Source organism: Pteropus medius, unplaced genomic scaffold (assembly GCF_902729225.1).
Source record: "Pteropus medius unplaced genomic scaffold, Ma_sr-lr_union100, whole genome shotgun sequence".
Classification (NCBI taxonomy): Eukaryota; Metazoa; Chordata; class Mammalia; order Chiroptera; family Pteropodidae; genus Pteropus; species Pteropus medius.
Genome location: NW_024347791.1, coordinates 15,604,836 through 15,630,002, shown reverse-complemented (window position 1 = coordinate 15,630,002; position 25,167 = coordinate 15,604,836). Strand labels below are relative to the sequence as shown.

The following is a 25,167-nucleotide window of genomic DNA, read 5'->3' as shown; positions in this document are numbered from 1 at the left end:
GTTTCTTTTCTTTTTTCTTTTTGATTCATCTCATTTTCTTTTTCTCCCTCCCTGCCTTAGTTTATTGATGTATAATTGGCAATTAAAAATTGTATATATATTTAAGGTGTACAATATGGTGTTTGATATTCAACTTTGAGTGGATGATCTTAACCTCATTAGTTACATGGCTCCAATTCAGTGAGTCAGCTAGAACTTGAACTGTAATTTTCATGAACTTTTTTTTTTAAGTTTATCAGGTAACATTGGTTAATACAATTACATGATTTTCAGATGTACATTATACTTTGACATCTATATATTCTATTGTGTGATTACCACCCAGAGTCTAGTTTCCTTCAGCTACCATGTATTCGATCCCCTTTACCCACTTCACCCTCCCCCAACCTCTTTATATTTGACTCTCTTTACCCTGACTATCGCTTCCCTTCTCCCTCACCCCTTACCCTCTGGTAACCACTAGTCCATAGTACATGTCCCTTTGTCTCTGTTTGTTTGTCCTGCTCATTTGTTGCTTTTAAGTTTATATCCCACATATAAGTGATATCATCTGATTTTCAGCTTTTTCAGTCTGGCTTATTTCACTTAGCATGATTATCTTGAAGTCCATCCAGGTTGTCTCAAATGGCAGTATTTCATTTCTTCTTATGGCTGAGTAATATTCCATTGTATATATGTACCACAGCTTCTTTAGCCAATCATCTATCATAGGACACTTCGGTTGCTTCTAAATCTTGGCCACTGTGAATAGTGGTGTGCAAGTATCGGTGTGCAAATATCTTTTCAGATATGGGTTTTCAAGTCTTTGGAATAAATACTCCAACATTTGTTTTTGCTTGTCCTGTTCATTATAGCTATTCTAACAGGTGTGAGATGGTATCTCATTGTGGTTTTGATTTGCATTTCCCTAATAGCTAGCGAAGTTGAGCATCTTTTCATATGTTTGTTGGTCATTTGTATGTCCTCTAGGGAGAAGTGTCTGTTCAGGTCCTCTGCCCATTTTTTGATGGGATCATTTGTTTTTTTGATGTTATTGAGTCATATGAGTTTTTTGTATATTTGGATATTAGGCCCTTATCGGAGGCATTGCTTGCAAATATGTTTTCCCATTTGGATAGTTGTCTCTTTACCTTCTTGACAATTTCTTTTGCTGAATAGAAGCTTTTTAGTTTGATGTAGTCTCATTTATTTGTTTTTGCTCTTCCCTTGCCTTTGAAGTCAAATTCATAAAATCTTCTTTAAGTCCAACATTCTTGAGTTTAGTTCCCATGTTTTCTTCTATGCATTTTCTTCTATTCTGGTCTTACATACAGTTCCTTATCTATTTTGGGTTTATTTTGCTGTGTGGTGATAGACAAGAGTCTAGTTTCATTCTTTTGCAGGTGGCCTTCCAATTTTCCCAGGACCGTTTATTGAAGAGGCTTTCCTTTCTCCACTGTATGTTTTTAGCTTTTTTGTCAAAAATTATTTGCCCATATTAATGTAGATTTACTTCTGGACTCTTGATTCTATTCCACTGATCCGTGTGTCTGTTTTGCTGCCAATACCATGCCGTTTTGATTACTGTCGCTTTGTAGTATAATTTGAAGTTGCGCAGAGTGATGCCTCCAGTCTCATTCTTATTTCGTAGAATGGCTTTGGCAATTCGGGGTCTTTTGTGCTTCCATACAAATCTGATAATTTTTTGTTCTATTTCTTTAAAAAATGCAGATGGGATTTTGATTGGGATTGTATTATATCTGTATAATACTTTAGGTAATATGGTCATTTTAACTATGTTGATTCTTCCAGTCCAAGAACATGGAATATCTTTCCATTTCTTTGTATCTATTTCGATTTCTTTTAATAGATTCGATTTTGTTAAAGTGTTTTGATCATATATGGATGCTGTATCTTGTCGAAGGCTTTTCCTGCATCTATTGATAAGATCATACGGTTCTTATTTTTTAATTTGTTTATGTGGTATATCACATTAACCTATTTGCGTATATTGAACCATCCCTATGCCCCTGGGATGAAGCCCCCTTGATTATGGTATATAATCTTTTTAATATGTTGCTGTATTCGGTTCGCTGGTATCTTATTTAGGATTTTTGCATGTGTGTTCATGAGAGATATTGGTCTGTAGTTTTCTTTTTTGTGTTATCTTTACCAGGTTTTGGTATCAGAGAAGTATTGGCCTCATAAAATGAGTTGAGAAGTATTGCCTCCTCTTCAATTTTTTTGGAAGAGTTTGAGGAGAATAGGTATTAAGTCTTATTTGAATGTTCGGTAGAATTCACGGGTGAAGTCATCTGGTCCTGGACTTTTACTTTTTGGTAGGTATTTGATTATTGTTTCAATTTCCGTACTGTTGGTTGGTCTATTTAGATTATCCAGATCTTCTTGATTCAGTCTAGGAAGACTGTGTTTTTCTAAGTACTGGTCCATTTCTTCTAGGTTATTAAATTTGGTGTTATATACTTTTTCGTAGTATTCTTGTATCATCCTATGTATTTCTGTGATGTTGATCGTAATTTCCCCTCTTTCATCCCTGATTTTGTTTATTTGTGTTTTTTCTCTTTTTTCTTCAGTGAGTCTAGCCAGGGGTTTGTCAATTTTATTAACCTTCTCAAAGAACCAGCTTCTTGTTGTATTTATTTTTTCTACTGTTTTTTTTGTTTGTTTGTTTTCAATTTCATTTATTTCTGCTCTAATTTTGACGAATTCTTTCCTTCTGCTGATATTAGGCCTCATTTGTTCTTCCTTCTCTAGTTTTTTAAGGTGAAGCGTTAGGTTGTTTATTTGGGCTTATTCTTGTTTTTGGAGATAGTCCTGTAATGATATGAACTTTCCTCTTATGACCGCTTTTGCCATGTCCCAAAAGTTTTGATATGTTATACTATCATTATCATTTGTTTCTATGTATCTCTTGATCTCCCTTTTTATTTCTTCCCTGATGCAGTTATTCTTCAGTGGCATGTTGTTTAATCTCTATTTATTTGTGGTTCTTCCTGATTTCTTTTTGCAGTTGATCTCTAGTTTCAAAGCATTATGATCAGAGAATATGGTTGGTATGATTTCAACCCTCTTATATTTGTTGAGGCGATCTCTGTGTCCCAGTATGTGGTCGATTCTTGAGAATTACCATGTGTACTAGAGAAGAATTTATAAGCAGCTGTTTGGGGATGGAAGGCTCTGTATATGTCAATTATGTCCAGTTGGTCTAATGTATCATTTAAGGATGTTATTTCCTTATTGATTTTCTGTTTGGATGATCTGTCCATATTTGATAGCAGGGTATTTAGGTCCCCTTCTATGATAGTGTTTTGGTCTGTTTCTCTCCTTAGTTCTGTTAGTAATTGCTTTACATATTTCAGGGCTCCCTGATTGGGAGCATAGATATTAATAAGTGTTTATGTCTTCTTGGTACATGATTCTCTTTATCATTATGAAGTGTCCCTCCATATCTTTCTTTACCTTTTTTATTTCTAAGTCTATTTCATCCGATATTAGTACCGCTACTCCTGCTTTTCTCTGAATGCCATTTGCTTTAAATATCATTTTCCACCTTTTCACTTTGAGTCTATATTTGTCTTTGGAGCTGAGATTTGTCTCCTGGAGGCAGCATATGGTTGGGTTTTGTTTTTTGATCCATTCTGCAATTCTGTGCCTTTTAATTGGTGAGTTCAATCCATTTACATTTAGGGTGATTATTGAAATATGAGGTCTTCTTATAACCATTTTATCTTTGGCTTTCTGGTAGCTCGGTATTTCCATTGCTTTCTTGTCCTTGTATTTCTGTTTATTTTAGTTGGCTTTTGTGGGGTTTGCCTCTGGTTCTTCTTGTTTTATGTTATGTACTTCAGTTCTGAATCTTTGGCGTGTGGTTAGCATTACTAATATGAAAAGGATAGTTATATATATAAAGTGGTCTATTTTCTTCTGCGTGTGCCTTATCTCCTTTCCCCTTTGTGAATTTGGATCTTTGATTCCTCCCCTTTTCAGTCATTGTTATCTCAATTTGTTCCTATGTATGCTGAACGTTCATTACTATCTTGCTATAGCAATTCTCTTGTTGTTATTTAAGCTTATAATGCTCTATTCTTGGTAAAGGTTGCACTCCTCTACTTCTATTTGCCCGATAGTCACTTTACTCCTAAATATGTATAATTATGGTTTTTTTTTTTAATTGTCATTTTGTTTTAGGTGGACTGACCCCTTTCGATATTTCCTGTAGTGCAGGCCTCGTAGTGGAGAATTCCCTCAATTTCTGTATGTCTGGAAAGGTCTTAATTTCTCCTTCATATCTGAAGGAGAGAGCTTAGCTGGATACATTATTCTAGGCTGGTAGGTCCTTTCACTTAATAGTTTAAATATTTGATTCCATTCCTTTCTGGCTTGTAAGGTTTGCACTGAGAAGTCCGAGGATAATCTAATTGGTTTTCCTTTATAATCTAATTGGTTTTCCTTTATATGTTACCGTCTTCTTTTCCCTGGCTGCCCTGAGAATTGTCTTTGTTGTTGATTTTTGATAACTTTAATACAATGTGTCTTGGTGAAGGCCTTTTTGGATTGAGATAATTGGGTGTTCTGTTGACTTCTTGAATTCCAAGCTCCAGCTCACTCCTTAGATTTGGGAAATTCTCGTCCACTATTTGTCTGAAAATGCTTTCTAGTCCCTGCTCCTTTCCCTTGCCTTTGAGAATGCCCATTATTTTTATATTTCCTCTCCTGATGGTATCAAGTAGTTCTTGAATTTCTCATTCTTTGATTTCTCTCTTCTTCTTTCTGATTTATTTCTAGATTTCTGTCTTCAATATCACTGTTCCTTTCCTCTATTTGGTTGACTCTATTTCCCAAGTTTGCTATTTCATTTTTCAACTCTTGCAGTATGTTCTTCATCTCCAGAAGTTCTATTTGGTTCATTTTGAGTGTTTCAGTCTCCTTGCTCTGCTCATCTAGTTGTTTTTTCAATTCCTAAAATTGTCGATTTGAGTTGTTTTGGATCTCATTGAGTTTTTTCAGAAGTATCATCCTGAATTCTCTGTCATTTAAATTGCATATTTCTATGTCTATAAGCTTATTTTGTGGAGATTTTTCTCTTTCTTTCTGAGATGCCTTGTCACCTTGGTTGACAGTTGGGTACCAGACTAATCGGGGGGATCACTTGTAAATTTTTCTCTTTCTTTCTGAGATGCCTTGGTTGTTCATGGTGTTTAATGGACTATTTCTCTACCTAGGCATTAATGGAAGTGTATTCTGTTGTTTTTTCAGAAAGAAGATTTATTATATAAAGGTCTGTCTTTATCCTGCTGTAAAGAAGGCGCTTTTCTTTTGATTTCCAGGAGGTGACATCTAAGCCTCTTGTATCCTTGCTTTATATAAAGCCTTAATGTCTTTTTTATTTTCTTGTGGATATTTAATTACACTTGCTACTCTCTGTTTCAGTCCCTGTCAGTGTTAGCAACAGTTTTAGTATGTTTGCTCAGATTCCCCAGGGGCTACGTTGTGTTTGGTCTCAGAGGTTATAGGGGTGGAGCCCTCCGGGTTGGGGTTTGAGGGCTGCAGCTCAGCCTCAGGTTTTGAACCGGGGTGGATAAAAATTAACTATTGTTTCTCTGCTGTTTCGTCTCGTTCTCTGCTTTCTGCCCTGATGACTGGGCCCTGCTGCCAGCTGCTAGAAGTTCTAGCACTACCAGGTAGGCTGATCCAGGAAGTCACCACACCTTCACCACCCGCCTCCTCCTGCAAGGAGCTCCAACGACTTCTAGAGGCAGCTTCTTTATTTCTCCCAGCCCACCATTCTGACTTGTGGTAGCTCTTATGCGCAGATCCCATGCTCAGATGTGGTGGTGTGCAGTTTGGGTGTTTCTTTGTTGAGTTTTAGATGTTCATCTTGTTGTTTTTTCAAAGTGTGAGATCTGAGGACGTCTCCCCGCATGTTTTCCGAAAAATCCCCAAATTTCCTCCAACTATCACAAACTTTATATACACCACATGTCTTTCAATACAGCCGCTGGAGTGGTCTTTTTCCACATCTAGATCAGCATCCTGTTTCTTCAGAAAACTGTTCAGTGTTCAGGTTCAGGAACCTCCTCACATGGTCCTCTCCCCGCTCTCCTTCAGCTCTGCCAAGGCAGCTCTGGCAGACCCAGCAGCTGGTGGGCCTTCCGAGATCTCCGAAGGGGTGGCCCTAGCTTTCCCTGTCTTGGGGGCTAGATCTCTTCCTGGAGCAGGTGGTGGCCACTGGGCGGTGCTGCGCTGGTGGTGGCTTTGTGTGTGCCGGGGGAGCCCTCTGTGTGGGGTGGAGCGCTGCGCGCCCACACTGCAGAAGATGCGCCGCTCCAAGGGCAACCTCACCTCTGTTCCCTTCATGAACTTTTATGAAACATCAGATTCTTCTTTTTTTTTATTAAGGTGTCCATTACTAATATTTTTTAATGTTTGTACTACCAAATTAAGTATAATATCAGATATTAATAATAAAGAGTGAGTTATCCTTTATTTTCAGCCAATATTCACTGAAAGGAAAAGTTTTGTGTGAAAGTGATTTTATAGTTTTAAAATAAAGTTACCTTTCCTCTGAGTCTTTCTGAATAGCAGTATAGTAATTTGTTTTTTATTTTATTTTTCAATTACAGTTGGCATCCAATATTAATTTGTATTAGTTTCACATGTGCAACACAGTGGTTAGACATTTATGTAATTTACAAGTGATCCCCAAAATTAATCTAGTACCCAACTGGCAGCATACACAGTTACTATGGTATTGTTGACTATATTACCTATGCTTTACATCCTTGTGACCTATTTGTACTTCTTAATCCCGTCACCTTTTTCATTCATCCCCAACCCCCCCTCCCATCTGACAAACATTAGTTTGTTCTCTGCATCTATGAGTCTGTTTTTATTTTGTTCTTTAGATTCTACATATGAGTGACATCATATGATATTAGTCTTTCTCTGTCTGATTTATTTAACTTAACATAATACCTTCTAGGTCCATCCATGTTGGTTGCAAATGGCAAGATATCATTTTTTATGGCCAAGTAATATTCATTATATATATGTACCACATCTTTTTTTATTCAGTCATCTATTGATGAGCACTTAGGTTGTGTTCATATCTTGGCTATTATAAATAGTGCTGCAGTGAACATAGAGGTGGGTATATTTTTTCAAATTAGTGTTTTGGATTTTTTCGAATAAATACACAAAAGTAGAATTGCTGGGTCATAAGGTAGTTCTATTTTTAATTTTTTGAGGAACCTCCAAACCTTTGGCCATAGTGGCTGCACCAGTTTGCAATCCCACTAACAATGCACAAGGTTTCCCATTTCGTCACTTCCTCACCAACACTTATTTATTGATTTATTGATGATAATCATTCTGACTGGTGTGAGGTGCTATCTGATTGTGGTTTTAGTTTACATTTCTTAATGATTAGTGACATTGAGTATCTTTTCATATGTCTGTTGGCCATCTGTATGTCCTCTTTGGAGAAATGTCTATTCAAGTTCTCTGCCCATTTTTAAATTGGATTATTGGTTTTTTGGTGTTGAGTTGCATGAGTTTTTAAAATAAATTTTGAATATTAACCCTTTATCAGATGTATCATTGGTGAATATCTTCTCTCGGTCGGTAAAGTTGTCTTTTCACTTTGTTGATGGTTTCCTTTGCTGTGCAAAATCTTTTAGTCTGATGTAGTCCCATTTGTTTATTTTTTCTTGTTTCTCTTGCCTGAGGAGATATATCAGAAAAAATGTTACTAAGACCAAAGTCAATTTTCTGCGTATGTCTAGGATTTTTATGGTTTTAGGTCTTCATTTAAGTCTTTCGTCCATTTTGAGTTTATTCTTGTATATGGTGTAAGAAGATGGCCCAGTCCAATTTTTTTTGCATGTATCCATCCAGTCTTCCCAACACCATTTATCGAATATACCATCTTTGCCACATTGTATGTTCTTGCCTCCTTTGTCATCAATTAGATGACCATATAGGCATGAATTTATTTCTGGCCTTTCTGTTCTATTCCATTGATTTATGTGTCTGTTTTTATGCTAGTACCATGCTGTTTTGATTACTATAACCTTGTAGTATAGTTTGATAAGAGGTAGTCCTTTCTCAAGACTGCTGTGGTTATTTAGAATCTTTTGCGGTTCCATATAAATTTTGGGATTATTAGTTCTAGTTCTGCGTAAAATGCCATTGATGTTTTGATAGGGATTATATTGAGTCTATAGATCACTTTGGGTAGTATGGACATTTTAACAATGTTAATTCTTACTGTCCATGAGCACAGCATATGTTTACATTTGTTTGTATCTTATTCATTTTCTTTCTTCGATGTCTTTTAATTTTTTGAGAACAGGTTTTTTCCTCTTTGGTTAAATTTGCTCCTAGATATTTTATTTTTTTCTGATGCAGTTGTAAATGGATTGTTAATTTTTTAGTTTGCTATTGGTGTATAAAAATGCAACTGACATCTGAATGTTAATTGTGTATCCTGCTAGTTTACTGAATTCATGTATTAGTTTTAGTAGTTTTTTGGTTGAATCTTTAGGATTCTCTATATATAATATAATGTCATCTGTGAATAATGACAGTTTTAGTTTTTCTTTCCAATTTAGATGCCTTTTGTTTCTGTGGCTAGGACTTTGGATACTATGTTGAATAAAAGTGGTGAAAGCAAATATCCTTGTTTCATTCCTGATCTTAAGTAAAACACTTTTAGCTTTTCCTGGTTGAGTTTGATATTAGCTCTGAGTTTGTCATATATGGCCTTTATTATGTTGAAGTATGTTACCTCTGTTCCCACTTTGCTGAGAGTTTTTGTTATGAATGGATGCTGGATTTTCTCATTAGCTTTTTCTGCATCTATTAATATGATTATATGATATTTATCTTTCATCTTGTTTATGTCTCGTGGTAATTGATTTGTGAGTATTGAACTAACCTTGCATCCCAGGATAAATTCCATTTGATCATCATGTATGATCTTTTTAATGTATTGTTGAATTGAGTTTGCTAATATTTTGTTGAAGATTTTTGTATCTGTGTTCATCAGGGATATAGGTATATATATATCTATATATATAGATGTAGATGTAGATATAGATATAGATATAGATATAGATATAGATATAGATATAGATATAGATATAGACATAGTAATGTCTTTGTCTAGTTTTAGTATCAGGGTAATGTTGACCTTATAAAATGAGCTTGGGAGCTTTCCCTCCTCTTGAATATTTTGGAATAATTTAAGAAAGATAGGTGTTCATTCTTCTTTGAATGTTTGGTAATATTCACCCATGTGGCCATATGATTCAGGACTTTTCTTTGGTAAGAGTTTTTTGATTACTGATTTGATTTCGTTAGTAATAATCAGTCTGTTCAGATTTTCTGTTTCTTCTTGATTCAGTCTTGGAAGATTACTTGTTTTTAGGAATTTATCCATTTCTCTGGATTGTCCAAATTGTTGGCATATAATTGTGTTTTCTTCTAATCCTTTGTATTTCTGTGAAGTCAGGTGTTACTTCTCTTTTATTTCTGATTTTATTTATTTGGGTTTTCACTTTTTCTTGGTGAGTCTGGTTAAAAGTTTATCAATTTTACATTTTCAAAAAACCAGCTCTTGGTTTCATTGATCTTTTGTATTGTTTTTTTAGATTCTTATCTCATTTATTTCCACTCCTATCTTTATTATTTCCTTCCTTCTATTCTAGGCTTTTTTTGCTGTTCTTGTTCTAGTTCCTTTAAGTGTAAGGGTAGATTGTTTGAGATTTTTGTTTGTTTGTTTCTTGAAGTAGGCCTGTATTGCTATGAATTTTCCTCTTAGGACGGCTTTTGCTGTGTCCCATAGATTTGGGGTCATTATGTTTTCATTTTCATTTGTCTTAAGATACCTTCTGATATCTTCCTTCATCTCATTGTTAACCCATTCAGTGTTTAGTAAAATATTATTTAGCCTCCATGTGTTTGTGTGTTCCAGGTTTTTTCCTGTAAATGATTTCTAGTTTTATACCATTGTAATAAGAGAAGATGCTTGATATGATTTTAGTCTTCTTAAATTTATTGAGACTTGTTTTGTGTCCTAACATGCGGTCTACACTGGAAAATGTTCCAGGTGTACTTTAAAAGAATGTGTATTCTAAGCCGCTGTGGGGTAAAATGCTCTAAAACTATCAATTAAATCTGTCTAGTCTAATGTGTCATTTAAGGCCACTAATTTCTTGTCGTTTGTCTAGAAGATCTGCCCATTGTCGTCAATGGGGTTTTAAAGTCCCCTATTTTGACTGTAATACTGTCGACCTCTCCCTTTATGTCAGCCAATATTTGTGTTATATGTTTAGGTGTTCTTTTGTTGGGTGCATAAATGGTTACACTGGTTAAAGTCTCTCATTGGCTTGATCCTGTTATTATTATGTAATGTCCTTCTTTGTCTTTTGTTATGGTCTTTGTCTATTTTGTCTGATATAAGTATTATTGCCCCAGATTTTTGTTTTCATTCCCATGAAATATTTTTTCCATATTTTTACGTCTTTTTACTTTTAGTCTGTGTGTGTCTTTCGATCTGAAGTTGGTTTCTTATAGACAGCATATGTATGGGTCTTGTTTTCTTATCTATTTAGCTATCCTGTGTCTCTTGATTGGAGCATTTAACTCATTTACATTTGTAATTATTGATAGGTACATAGTTGCTGTCATTTTATTATTCAGATTTATGTTTTTCCCCCCTCCCCCTCCCAACTTCTTAAAGGAATCTCTTTAACATTCCTTGTAATACTGGCTTGGTGGCAATAAATTCCTTTAGTAGTTTTCTCATCTGGGAGGCTCTTTATCTGTCCTTTGATTCCAAATGATATCCTTGCTTTGTTGTAGGTCCTTCCTTTTCATCACTTTGAATATTTCATGTCAGTCCTTTCTGCCCTGCAAAGTTTTTGTTGAGAAATCAGTTGACAGTCTTAATGGGAGCTCCCTTGTAAGGAACTAGCTAGCTGCCTTTCTCTAGCTGCTTTTAAGATTGTGTCATTATCTTTAACCTTTGGCATTTTAATTATGTTGTGTCTTGGTGTGGCCTTTTTGGGTTCATCTTGGTTTGGACTTTGTGTTTCCTGGTTAAGCAAGGGAAGTTTTTAATCAGTATTCCTTCAGAGAGGGTCTTAGTCCCTTGCTCTCTCTTCTCTCCTTCTGGTACCCCTGTGATGTGAATTACATTTGTTGTCATCCCAGAGGTTCCTTAAACTATCCTCATTTTTGTTTAATTCTTTTTTTTCTGTTTTGATTAGGTGTTTTCTGCTACCTTGTCTTCCAAATCGCTGATTTGAGCCTCTGCTTCATCTAACCTGCCGTTGGTTCCTTCTAGTGTATTCTTGATTTCACTTATTGTAGTCTTCATTTCTGACTTTTTAAAAATGGTTTCTATGTCCCTTTTTATGCTTACTATCTCTTTTTTGAAGTTTTCATAAGTTTCTTGAGCATCCTTATAACCAGTGTTTTGAACCGTGTATCTGGTAGTTTGGTTGCCTCCTTTTCATTTAGTATGTTTTTCTGGAGTTTTCTCTTGTTCTTTTATTTGAGACATGTTTCTTTGTTTCTTCATTTGTCTGCCTTTCTGTGTTTGTTTCTATGTATTAGGTAGATCTGCTATGTCTCCCATTCCTGGCCAGGAGGCCTCATTTAGTAGGTGTGTCCTGTGGGGCCCAGTGGCGCAGTTGCCCTGTTCACCTGCTCCAGGTACTCCAGGACTGACCCTTGTGTGAGCTGTACATGCCCTCCTGTTATAGTTAAGCCTTGATTGTTGTTGGCACATTCAATGGGTGGGATTGACCCTCAGTCTGACTAGTTATGAGGACTGGCTATGCCTACCACCTACTACTTGCTCTGTAGGGGCTGACCCCATGGAGCAGGATTTTCAGCAGGGGGCTCTAGTGCCTGATGGGACCACCCTTTGGGCGTGCTCCTTTTGGGGCTAATTAGGTGGTGCTTTGTTGTTTTCTGAGGTCACCTTTCAAGCGTGTTGATTCTGGGGCCTTTTGGGATGGGCTCCTGTGTAGGGTAAGGTCAACCACTGCTTGTGATGGACCTAGAGGACATGTGGGAAGCCACACTGTGAACCAAGGCCAATTACTACTGGTACTAGGCCTGGAGCAGCTCAGCAATAGGCTGAGGGCACCCTGAGACCTGCCACCATCTGCTGGCTGGCTGTAAGTCTCAACCATTGAAAGAGCCTCTGGCAGTTGATGAGTTGGTTGTCACCGGGTTGGGTGAGTGGTGTTTAGTAGTTTAATACAGATTCAGTTTTGGTACCAGTGATGAGCCTGGTGCCATTCCGCAAAAGGTTCAGAATACACTGAGGCCAGTCATCAACTGCCTGGAGCCCGCAGGCCCTCAAAACTTGTCCAAGAAAGAACACAGCAAGGGCCGTGGTTGGCTGCCTGAGGCCAAAAGTGTGTCCCATAGTGCACAAGCCAAGGCCAACTGCTTGTTGCTGAAAGGGCCTCCTGGGGTGCAGGGGCCAGGGCCGGCTGCCTACTGCCACCAAAGTGCCTTAGGTGGTACAGGAGTTCGGTGGGGCGGAGTCCCAGAGAGTCACCAGGGTGGAGCAAGCAGGTTACACCAGGCCAACGCAGATTCAGATTTGGCCTTGTAGTGGAGAGGGCTCAACACAGGAAGGATGGCATCTGCCTGTGGGATATACAGGAGGAGGGCCCAACAGAGAGAAAGTGGCAGCTGTTCCTCTACCCCTTGCCCTGAAGCCACACAACTCATATTCTCCCTCTGTGTCTCTGGCACCTCCTGAGCTGCTTTCCCTCTGCCAAAGCCCAGTGTTCATGCCTGGGTATAAGAGAGTCTGTGCGCAGACCCTTTGAGAGGATGCCTGGGTTTTCTGTAGTCTTCCATCTCACCTGGACTGACGGAGTCCCCACTGTTTCTCACAGCCAGATGTTGTGGGGGCTTTTCTTCCCAGTGCTGGTGCTCAGGGCTAGGGAGCTGAGTGTGGACCTGGGACCCCTCACTTCTCAGCAGGGACCTTTGTGGCCAAGATATTCCTCCTGATTCTTAACTGCTGCATGTGGGTGTGGGGCCATCCGTTTCTCTCCTCTGCCCTTCCACCAGTCTCAATGTGGCTTCTTCTTTATATTTTTAGATATAGGACTTCTGTTCAGCTAGTCTTCAGATGGTTCTCCAGGTTAATTGCTATGTAATTCAGTTGTAATTTTATTGTGTTCATGGGAGGAAGCAAGTACCTACCTGTTATTTTGGATTCTTAGCAGTATAGTACTTTTATGAGATAATACACACCTCTTCAAATCTTCAAGTTGTCTATACAAATTGAGTAATAAATCTGCAAATTTAGAAAGAATATATTAGAATAGCCTAAAGGTTAAATAACAGTGACAAATGCCACAGTGAATAAGGACATTAAGAGAAGCTGATCCTTTTTTCAATTGAAGGAATCCGTTATTATAATTTACATGTTTCAAGTTATTAATTTACTTTCATGTTATGGTTTACCAAGTATACTGTTAGAAGGTTAATGTAAAAAGAAGGGATACATGCTCTACCCTTTTGGTATCAATAAAATAATTATCCACACAAAAAAATAGAATAATTTATTGCTAACTCTTAATGATTATAATTTTTTGTCAAGTGTTTCTATTCTAACTTTGAAATATATTTTTTTTAGTTTAGTTTTGGTGAGTCTTTTATTTCCTATTTATGTGATATTAAATCTTTAAAATGTATTAATATTGATAAGATATTTATAACAACATAATTAAATTTTGAAAACAGTTGTGTAGTGCTTTCAGTCAATACATATGAGTTGGTCAAATGTAAATTTTGATTAACTTAGAGAAAAATTGAGTATTGTCTATATAATGTGTTAGGTGTAATTTGTTATTATAAATAGTTAACTAGTTTATATTATAGTGATATCACCACTTAAAGGAATATCCAGTGCTTAATATTATATTTGAAGATATTCATAAAATTTATTTTGTTACACTGTTACTCTAAAGTAAAATTTTGATAGACCCTTATCAAAATACTTCATTTTAGAATAAAGAAAAGCTAATTGAAATGTAGGAGAATTTTAGTTTTAAAGTTATTGCAAGTGACTTGGTATTAATAATCTTCGTAGAGGTAGTACTCTTGTCTTCTGATAGTTGTCACAAATTTCAATATTGTGTTGTCATAAAGGGTAAAATTTTTCTTTTTACTTTAGCTTTGTTTTTCAGAAATTATCCTTAGAAATAAAACAAAGAAATCAAACTATGATAAAGAACTCTTAGTTAGGATCTTTACTTTTTAAAGTGTTGCGGTTCATATGGATCTAACTGTAATTCTAAGATATCCTATCTTATGTATTTAACAGTAAAAATTTAATTATTTTGGATTCTATTACTACAAAATTTGAATAATTAATATATGAGCAGAATGAAGTTTATTTTTAGTCTGTTGTGGGGAAAGAGGGTATTGTTAAATAGATTAATTGATCTGAAATTAATCTCACACTAGGTCAACCTTGCAGACATATTCTAACAGTCATCCTCCTTCCTACCGCAAAACGTCTGTGATAGAGGCAGGCAGTAATGCGTTGTGGAAAACGTCCACATCAGTTAGGTTGGCATGCTGACCAGCCCCAGGGGAAAGTTCTTGGGGAAATGTTACTCACTTCATCACTTCATACTTCTTGACCTGCTTACCAACCTTCAGTAAATTTGTACCAGTAAACAGTTTTACTTTAAAATGAATAGGGCTTAATAAAATCATTTAAATAATTTTAAGGCAGTGTTTTGTAGAAGGTCCAATAACTCGAAGTTTATAGTTACCCTTCTGAAGACAAAATCGAAACCACTTAATTAGAATTTTAAATCACTTTTTTAAAAAAAAAAGTGTATAGTACAATGTTTTTTACATTGTAAGCACTCAAATGTTTGAGGAATGATTGATGTTTGAAATGGTCATAATGTCTTTTAGATACTTAACTTTAATCACTATATCTGTTTTTGCCAATGAGACATTTTCCCTAAGCATAAAAGAGCCATGAATATAGTTAGCAGAAATATAATTGTTAGCTTTAAATAAAATTCTATTTAAAAATCATAATATTTCAGGAAATTGTTTTTATACAGGTAAATGGTTGCAGTTTTGTGGTGAGAACAGGAAAGCCTACAAATTTATTAAGGGTACAGTATTTAAAACTACTCATAATACTAATGTTTTATACTATTTAAAACCACCTGGCTTACTAACAAAGCTCTTTCCTGCATGTACTTCTTTCTGTGGGCGATTTCTAAATGATTTTAATGTTTAAAGAAACACAATCATCCACCTTTTGTTATAAAACTCAGTTGTAACAGAATTTGCAGATATCTTGTTTTTGCTCTTGAAGTATGTATTACATTAACAACAAAGGAGGTTGTCATACTAGTAAACTCCCAGGTGGTGAGTGGTGTTTTAAAATGGACTTTGCATATTTAAATTCTCATTGAAGAATGTTGCTTATACTACATTAGTAAAAAATTTTGGATTGATTTAGGAAGAAGAATTTGGTGTTGATGATTCTTATTCTGAACATGGAGCACGGTACAGTCAGACCCACCTAGAGATGATGGAAAATGAATTAGTTGGGAAACAGCATGAGATTGAAGAGCTAAACAGAGAACTGGAAGAAATGAGGGCCACCTATGGGACTGAAGGACTGCAGCAAGTATGTTTAGCTTATGCATCTTTTGTTACAAAAACAAAAATAGGAAATCTGAATGGTGGCTTACATACCTTCTTTAAAGATAGGGTTTTTAAATGGTAACTTAAAGTCATCTCATAGTTATTTGTCCATCCATATATAAAACAGAAACAACTTCGCTTAAAACTAGGGTTTCATTAACAGGTCTAATAAAATGTGGTCCCTTTTATGTAACTTTATGAGATAGGTAGGCTGAAATCACTTTAGTAGAATAGATGTTTTTGTAATCAGCCTAAGAGAAAAGTATCATGCAGACCACCTCAAAATATGATGATTGTAACTCATTAAACATGTCAACGAGTCCTTGTAAGTAATGTGCTTAAAATGACATCTGTTGTTTGTGGCAGTCGAGTTATGAGAACAAAATGAAATAGGACGTTGACAGAGATGACAGAATACATTTTAGTTTCATCCTCTCCAGAAACAAGGGAGGATTGAACATGTCTATAATGGTGTTGTCTAGCAACAGACCGAGGCATCCCTGAGTGTAAAGGTGCTGTTCTTCTAGAAATAGATGTGGATACGTTAGACCTATTGGATTTGTTCCTAAGTTCATATACTGTTTTTAAAAATTGATATGGAAGTAAAACCAATCCCTGCAAGCTGATAGCTTTCAAATATGGAAAAGATTGCTTACAAATTATAATGATTCTACCAATAAGTTTTGAATATCATATTTTTGGAAGACAGTTACCTGTAAAATAATCAATTTTATTAAAAAAAATAAGTCTAGCACTTATTAATTTCACTGATGTCTTTTAGTTACAAGAATTTGAAGCTGCCATTAAACAAAGAGATGGCATCATAACTCAGCTCACTGCTAATTTACAACAAGCAAGGAGAGAAAAGGATGAGACAATGAGAGAATTTTTAGAGCTGACAGAACAAAGTCAAAAATTACAGATTCAATTTCAGCATGTAAGTATTACTAATAGAACAAAAATTATTGGCTTTTTAGAAAGGAAAATTTTTTTTCATATCTTTCAGAACAAATTTAATTTTGTTTAAAATCCATTTGCTTATTATGTATCATGTTGGAAAAACTAGTGAATATCTTTTGTTACGTTAACCAAGAATTCAATTCATACTTCTTCAGTGGTTTCCTGCTTTTATTTCTTTGTGTTTCTTCTTTTTCTGTATTTATTTAAGTTTGATCGGGTGGAGTTTTGCAGTAATTAACATGTAGTCATATCCTAACTTTGCCAACCCTGGTATGATTTTATTTTAATTAGAATCTAAAATGGCAACTAGACTGAATATACTCCATTTACCTTTAATTAGAGCCCTAGGAATTTAATTGAATTAATCAAGCTTTCTGATGGCACACAATGGAAAATAAATTGAGATAGCTTAAGCAAAAGAGCGTAATTTAATGTAAGGATACAGGCTTAACTTACAGAATTCAAGACAGAAATACCACCAGGCCTCTGAAATGGATTAGGATCAGAAACTAGAAAGTCATCAGGAATCCAGGAAGTACTCTTTCAGGCCCCATTTCTTTCTGCGTGTCTACTTCATTCTTATCCCTCTCACTAGATTCCTTTCTCTCTGCTTTGTCGTGGGAAAGGTAGCCTTATTGGTTTAGTTTGGGTAATGTACCCATACTCACCTGATCATCTATGGCATTATATTTGCTTGGGTCTCAAGCCTGTGAATTCAGCACATTTTTCCACAATTATGACCTAAGTAGTACCCCAAAAGATGTCTGTTCCTTGGTGCAGTCACTTCAGAATTTAATTCTTTGGTGTTTCTTTCTGTTTCAAGTTACAGGCTAGTGAAACTCTGAGAAACAGCACTCACAGTAGCACAGCTGCAGATTTACTACAAGCCAAACAGCAAATTCTCACTCATCAGCAACAGCTGGAAGAACAAGACCTTCTATTAGAAGATTATCAGAAAAAGAAAGAAGACTTTAAAATGCAAATCAGTTTTTTACAAGAGAAAATTAGAGCATATGAAATGGTATGTTTATTTTAAAGAAGTCAGCCAACTTGCAGCAGCTTTACAATTAACTTTAAAGTTTTGTATGCAAGTGTTTATCTTTTTGTTATGTTTGTGAGTCACAAAATTTTATAATTAAGAAAAGCTCTTTAAGTTTGTAAAATAAGTTATTTCAGAAGCAATTAGGAATTTCACAGTAATAGTTTTTAAGATAGTACTCATTACTGAATTCCTTGAAGATGATCAGCCTGTATTAAACTGAGTTTTCAGGGAAGTCTAAATTTATAACCAGAATTTCTATACTTTTTTTTCATCTAAAGTTATTTCTACTCAATTTAACCATGGTTATGAAATTCCAAAAATATTTTCATGACAAAATGAAATTTTATGGATTTTAATTAGAAAAAATATAGTTACCTCTATTTATTCATTATAGTTGTTTTATATAGTTGCCAGGAACACTTACTTAGCAAATAAGTGCTCCTTGGGGATACACACATGTACATATCTCACATAGATTATAATCTTATATCCTAAAAACTACTTATTTTGGTAGATTAAATTTTGTTTGTTTTTCAAAAGAGCAAATGAAGTTCAGAAGTGTCAAATGACTTTCCTGAGGCCACCCCACTAACAGTTGCTGAGTTGGAATTCAAACCCCATCCACCTGGGCCAGAGTCAGAATTTCTTATACTACATGTCACTGCCCGCTACCGTCTGCATGCTCCTCTCCATCCATCTTCTCCATATGAGAGCTGAAATAGGAAGGCAGTATGGTTGCTTTGTTTGATGTCACCTGGAAATATACATGTGTAGAAACTCAAATATTTTGCCACTCTATACACTTCTGAAAATTACTGCGAGTGTTGATTTGGGGGTTAAAAGTAAATTTTAGCAAGTAGGTGAATTCACAAATACAGAATTTGTGAATAATGAGGATAGGCTATACATACAATATAGTACTTTTTTATAAACCTAGGAGATTCTTCTGCAAGAAGTTGAGGAATTACCAAGACAAGAATAGTTTGGTTAATAATAAAAGTATTAGCTAGCATTTATTTTTGTTCACTTGGTACCAGGCAGTATTCAAAGCATTTTACATACTAATTCAAGGAATCATTACAACCTTATGAGGCAGAATTGCCACTATCACCTCCATTTTACAGATAAGGACACCAGGGCAAAGCAAGATGAAGCAATTTGCCCAAGTACAAAGGTAATGTTAATAGAATCGATTTCAAACCTATACAACTTCAGAAACTGTATGTACTCTCAGGAAAATAGGAAATATACAATTTTAAGATATTGAAATTATCAAATGGACATGCTTTACAACCAAGGTAATTTAAAAATCATTCTGTAGCTGTTTACAAAACACCTGTTTTGTACCAAATCTTTGAAAGAGATAGCGATGATTAAAATGTTCCCTTTTCTTCACCGGAACTCATGGTTTAGTAGGGCATGAACACAAGACAACACAGAACAAGGATAAGTGTAGATTAAAGGTGTGTTGAAAGTTCTGAGTAGGTCTGGGTTCATAAAGGAAGTGATTCAGGGTAGGCTTTAGGGAGGAGGTGATGTAGGAAGTGTAAGTTGATCCCATTCCTTTTTAATTGTATTTTGTTTTCCCCTTAGCAGTTGATATCATCTATGGCACATAGCAGCTACTCAATACTTATTTGATAAATAAGTGAATAAATTATGAATCTGAATTGATAGAGATGGGGAGGGTGTTTTAGACACAGGTTGACTGGAGTGTGCATAAAGACCCAGGGATGTTGAAAATGCATAGGGAGCAAAAAATAGTTTAACTAGAAAACAGTAGTCTTTGAAAGTGAGTCTTTTCTGAAGCAAAATAGAAACAGTCCAGGCCTAGGTTAGAAGGGCCTAGAAATTGGATTTTATTGTATTTATTATATTATACTTAGCTGGCAGAATAATTCGAAATTATTTAAAATTTAAATAATTTATGTGGGGGAATAACCTTTGTTTATTAGCAAGAATTCTTTTATTGTCATTCTCTTTTTCATTGCATATATATTTTAATTTTTTCTTTTTTTCCCTTTGAATATCCCTGAGTAGTTTCATCAAAGTAGCTAAGGGACTAGAGTATTAGGGTGATCATTGAGACTGTCTTGGTCCCCTAGACAACTGCATTGATGATTCCAGGCTTATTCACATTGTCTTAATTCTCTGAACTTCCCATGGTGCAGTAGTCACTGGCAGGAAGTATATTATTCCCCATTCTCTCAAATCTATTTCTAAAAGTAGAGGGATTGTATCTTCAACCACAGGGGTGTCTTTTTTTTTTTTTTTTTTTTTTTGCAACACAAAATAAGTGGTTTAAAATTATGTACTTTGAAATAAACGATACTAAGAAAAATGAACAATGAATTTGTATTGTTTAGTAGTTGAATGACGAGTTATTGTTTGTTTACAATTATATCAGGTGATATACTTTTGAATTCAGTGAAACTTTTATGAGGGTTTTCTTCTGAGAAAATGAAGAAGTAAAAATGTTACAGATTTATAGCAATGTTAACATTTTCAAGACTAACTACTTATTTAACAATTTAACTGAAGTTGACCACCATTAAATGATTTTACTTTTTAGTTTACAAATGCCTTATAGGTTTTTCTAGTAGATAGATATATATAGCACAGTGAATACCTTTAGTTTTTAAATATTAATATATTTATTTTATTTTAGCTTTGAGTATATTCTGAGACAAAAGAAATAGTATTATCTTTATTTTACAGATCGAAAACACTGAGATGTAAGAGATTAAACTGATTTAAATGTCATATTGTAATGCAGAAATTCAAATAAAAAAGACTCAGTACTTGGTCATAATTTATGGTGATATTGGATGGGATATGTGATACCAAGACAGAAGCTGATAGTATTTCACTCAAGAGGCTACACGGGATAGTATTCATTGCCTTGGTTAATTTATATAGTGCAGAATTTAGCTTTTGACTTGTAGGCTCAGAATTTTGATTTGGTATTTATTTTCCGTCAACTGAGACTTGTGCTATCTCAGAGGTGGACTCAGATGCCAAGTTCAAGAGGCCAGTGTTTCAGGTTGAATACAAGATTGTTTACAATGAGAAATAATTAGCCTAGAAATCTGTATACTTCAAGTTCATTGAATTTTACTTTTGAAAAGCCAAATCATAATAATAGAAAGATTTTTAAGTGAGCATGAGATCAAGTAATGTTAGAGGAATCAAATGTTAGGGCATTAGGCTGTGATAACCTGATCCAACCATCTCACAGTAGGAATGATCATGCCTCTGGACTGGAATTCTTTAAATTCTGTTTGCTACAACCCCCTACATTGCTTTCTACCGTAGGTATGGTTTTCCCACAGGGATCAGAATGCTCGGTCTCATGGCACCTTGGTTCTCTTCCCTGGACTGTACAGGAATGGATTCTGCCATCATTTCCCTCTGAGGCTTTCCTTTTTCTAGGCATTGACATTCTTTCTTTAAATATGCTAATGTATTCATCGAGGGTATTTTTAAGTCTCCTTAGCCTGTAACTCTTGTCTCCTTAAGGTGATTTAGTTTACCTACTTATATTCTGTTCCATTCTGTGGCTTTTACTTTTTTCTTTGTTCTTGAGTCTGTAGCCCTAACTACTTAGGTAACTAAGTAACAGAGGCGAAACTTTGTCTCCAGGGCTTCCACTTGACTCCCTTTTGCTATAAATTACTCCCATGAATGATTATAATTACTGATAAGCTTTGGTCTGTGTTCTGGGTTTAGGCTTATCTACAATTCCAAAATAGAGCCCCAAATCAGAACCAGGAAAAAGTATCTGTTCTGCTTTCAAATTTCTATTTAAACCAAAAGTCTAGGACCAAGTCGATATGTCATAAGAGGTATAGTTGTCTTACATGTTGTTTGAGGTTCAGCTACTTAAGCATTGCATATTCCTAAGTAAAATCCAATGAACTTGAAGTATACACTTAGCCCCTAGAATTAGAAGTCACTTAGCCCCTGGAATGAAGTTAAAGCAGACCCAAAGAAACCTATTTTTGTTGTTTTACTCTTTTCACAGCACTTACCCATCAAATACCTTCAGGTCACTAGAATACATGGGAGGAACCTCGATTTATTTTTAAGAGTTTCTTCTAGAACTATAAAGAGTAGGTAGTAAGTACTCTATAGAAAATACTAAATGCTTAGAATGTTGATCACTTAATAAGAAAGATGAAAATATAATGGTTTAGACACATTTTAATTCGACTGCATTTTTAAATTTAAATTTTTAATCATAGTAATGTAAGAAAAACTTCTTCCAAGAAAGCCAAAACTGCTGTAATATTTGCTTAAAAGTAGTATTGGGTGCATAAGTTATATCTCATTGACTTGGAAAAAATTGTGGGACAGGCCCAGCAGTCACTTTCTTGAGAATTAGGTAAAAAAAAAAAAAACAAACATTTATCACTCTTTTGGTAATGGAGTAAGTGACATATGTTGCCAGGAACTAAAAATGTCATTTTTATATTTTCATTTTTTTTATTTTTAAAGGAACAAGATAAAAAAATAGAAAGCTCAAATAAAGAGATACAAGCAAAGGAGGCAGTTATCGAAGAATTAAATACAAAAATAATAGAAGAAGAAAAAAAAACTCTCGAGCTACTGGATAAAGTCAGAGCTACTGACAAATTAATGGAAGAATTACAAGAACAGGTTGTACAAAAGAACCAAGAGATAAAAAATATTAAATTAGAGCTGACTAATTCCAAGCAGAAAGAAAGACAGTGTTCTGAGGAAATAAAACAATTAATGGGGACAGTTGAAGAACTTCAGAAGAAAAACCATAAAGACAGCCAATTTGAAACTGATGTCCTGCAAAGAGTGGAACAAGAAACACAAAGAAAGTTAGAACAACTCCGGGCAGAGCTGGATGAGATGTATGGGCAGCAGATAGTGCAGATGAAACAAGAGTTAATAAGACAACATATGTCACAGATAGAGGAACTTAAAACACAACATAAAGGAGAAATGGATAATGCTTTGAGATCATATCCAAATATTACAGTTAATGAAGATCAAATAAAGTTAATGAATATGGCAATAAATGAACTGAATATAAAATTGCAAGATTCTAACTCTCAAAAGGAAAAACTCAAAGAAGAACTAAGAGCAATTTCAGGAGAAAACTCTGCTCTACAGAGACAGCTTGAAGACCTTTTTGAAGAATTGAGCTTTGCAAGGGACCAAATTCAGAGAGCTAGACAGACAATAGCTGAACAAGAAGGTAAACTCAATGAAGCACACAAGTCCCTTAGTACAGTGGAAGATTTGAAAGCTGAGATTGTTTCTGCATCGGAATCTAGGAAGGAACTAGAATTAAAACATGAAGCAGAAGTTACAAATTATAAGATAAAACTTGAAATGTTAGAAAGAGAAAAGAATGCTGTGTTAGACAGAATGGCTGAATCACTAGAAGCTGAATTAGAGAGACTGAGAACACAGCTTCTATTTAGTCATGAAGAAGAACTTTCCAAACTGAAGGAAGATTTAGAAATTGAACATCGAATAAATATTGAAAAACTTAAAGATAACTTAGGTACTTACTATAAACAGCAGATAGATGGCTTACAGAATGAAATGAGTCAAAAGATTGAAACCATGCAGTTTGAAAAAGACAATTTGATAACTAAGCAGAATCAATTAATTTTGGAAATTTCAAAGCTAAAAGATTTACAGCAGTCCCTTGTGAATTCAAAATCAGAAGAAATGACTCTTCAAATCAATGAACTTCAAAAAGAAATTGAAATACTCAGACAAGAAGAAATGGAAAAGGGTACACTTGAACAAGAAGTTCAAGAATTACAACTTAAAACTGAATTATTGGAGAAACAAATGAAAGAAAAAGAGGATGACCTTCAAGAAAAATTTGCACAACTTGAAACAGAGAATAGCATTCTTAAAGATGAAAAGAAAGCCCTTGAAGACATGTTGAAAATATATACTCCTGTTAACCAAGAAGAAAGACTACTTTTCATAGACTCCATTAATTCCGAATCCAAAGACTGTAGCTGGCAAAAAGAAATAGAAATACTGACAGAGGAGAATGAGGACCTCAAAAAACAATGTATTCAGCTAACCAAAGAGATTGAAAAACAAAGGAACACTTTTTCATTTGCTGAAAAAAACTTTGAAGTTAACTATCAAGAGTTACAGGAAGATTATGCTTGCCTTCTCAAGGTAAAAAATGATTTAGAAGACAGTAAAAATAAACAAGAAATAGAGTATAAAAGTAAGCTTAAAGCACTTGGTGAAGAGCTTCATCATTTGCAGAAAATAAATCCAACTACAGTGAAAATTAAAAGTTCAGCCTTTGATGATGACAAAACTTTTATAGCAGAACCATTGGAAATTGGTGAGGTTGTTGAGAAAGATACAACAGAACTTATGGAAAAACTTGAGGTAACCAAGCGAGAAAAGTTAGAACTGTCAGAGAAACTGTCTGATCTTTCTGAACAATTAAAACAAAAACATAGTGAAATTAGTAATCTGACTGAAGAAGTTAAATCTTTAAAGCAAGAGAAAGAGCAAGTTTTATTGAGATGTAGAGAGCTAGAAATCATAATTAACCATACTAGGACAGAAAATGTAAGTGTATGTGATGTTCAGTTAAGCTCTTTAAAAGATGGAGTTGTGACTGTAACAAGCAGGGATTCTGGAGGGTCAGTTTCGAAAATAAATAAAGATTTTAGTGAATCAGAAATAATGGAGGATGGGAAAGTACCTTTTGAAAATATGGCTTTTGGAAAAGAAAGCAAACAAGAACAGTTGTTTTTGGATCACTTGCCATCAGTGACAAATGAATCATTGCTTGGGACATCTGAACCAAGTGAAAATGATAAATTGCAGCAGGAACTCAGTGTGCTTAAATCAGAACAGGTATGTACATTTTCTACTAAAAAATGTTTTTATCCTTATAAAACATAACCTCCTTATGGGAGAATGAAAGTGAATGTAATATAAGTCTCATTTGGGCCTATCATTTATTTATCATTTCTTTATCTAGTTTTTCCTAAACATTGTTGGCTTTCTTTCAGTTATTCTGTGTTGTACATTCTGCTCAGGAAATGAAAAAATAGTTAATGGTTCACATTTTTTTTGGAAAGGCAAGAGTTTAAATAAGATTTTTGAGAATCTAAGCTTTAGAAAAGTTATTTTTAAATATTTTGTTACAATCCTAAGGGTTTCAGAATTTCATTTCATACTGATGTTTTCAGGGTTCCACAACTGAAAATTTACTCTTAAACTTTTTAGTACACTATATAGTTGTTCAGTCGTTAGGAAACTATATTTCTCTGAAAAAAAAATCTCAATTTAAGTCCTAGATTTTTCTATGAGTATTGTTATACTTGGAGAAAAAATACTACTCTAAATACTGTTAAAGAATACATGTAATGAGTAATAATAGATCACTCCTGACAATTTATATTTGCCAGATACTG

The 25,167-nt window shown here is 34.9% G+C and overlaps 1 protein-coding gene across 7 annotated transcripts in view; it reads left to right on the top strand.

The window, feature by feature from the left end:
- Positions 1-25,167, top strand: part of AKAP9 (A-kinase anchoring protein 9) — a 148,853-nt gene that overhangs the window by 23,673 nt on the left and 100,013 nt on the right. For 5 of the 7 annotated variants that reach the window (XM_039878121.1, XM_039878124.1, XM_039878122.1 and 2 more), the window contains 5 exons: positions 15,108-15,179; positions 15,533-15,703; positions 16,502-16,657; positions 17,504-17,701; positions 22,220-24,604. In XM_039878121.1, coding sequence (XP_039734055.1) covers positions 15,108-15,179; positions 15,533-15,703; positions 16,502-16,657; positions 17,504-17,701; positions 22,220-24,604 — 2,982 coding nt within the window. The remainder of the gene's footprint in view (positions 1-15,107; positions 15,180-15,532; positions 15,704-16,501; positions 16,658-17,503; positions 17,702-22,219; positions 24,605-25,167) is intronic. The other 2 variants (XM_039878125.1, XM_039878123.1) reach the window with 1 other exon arrangement.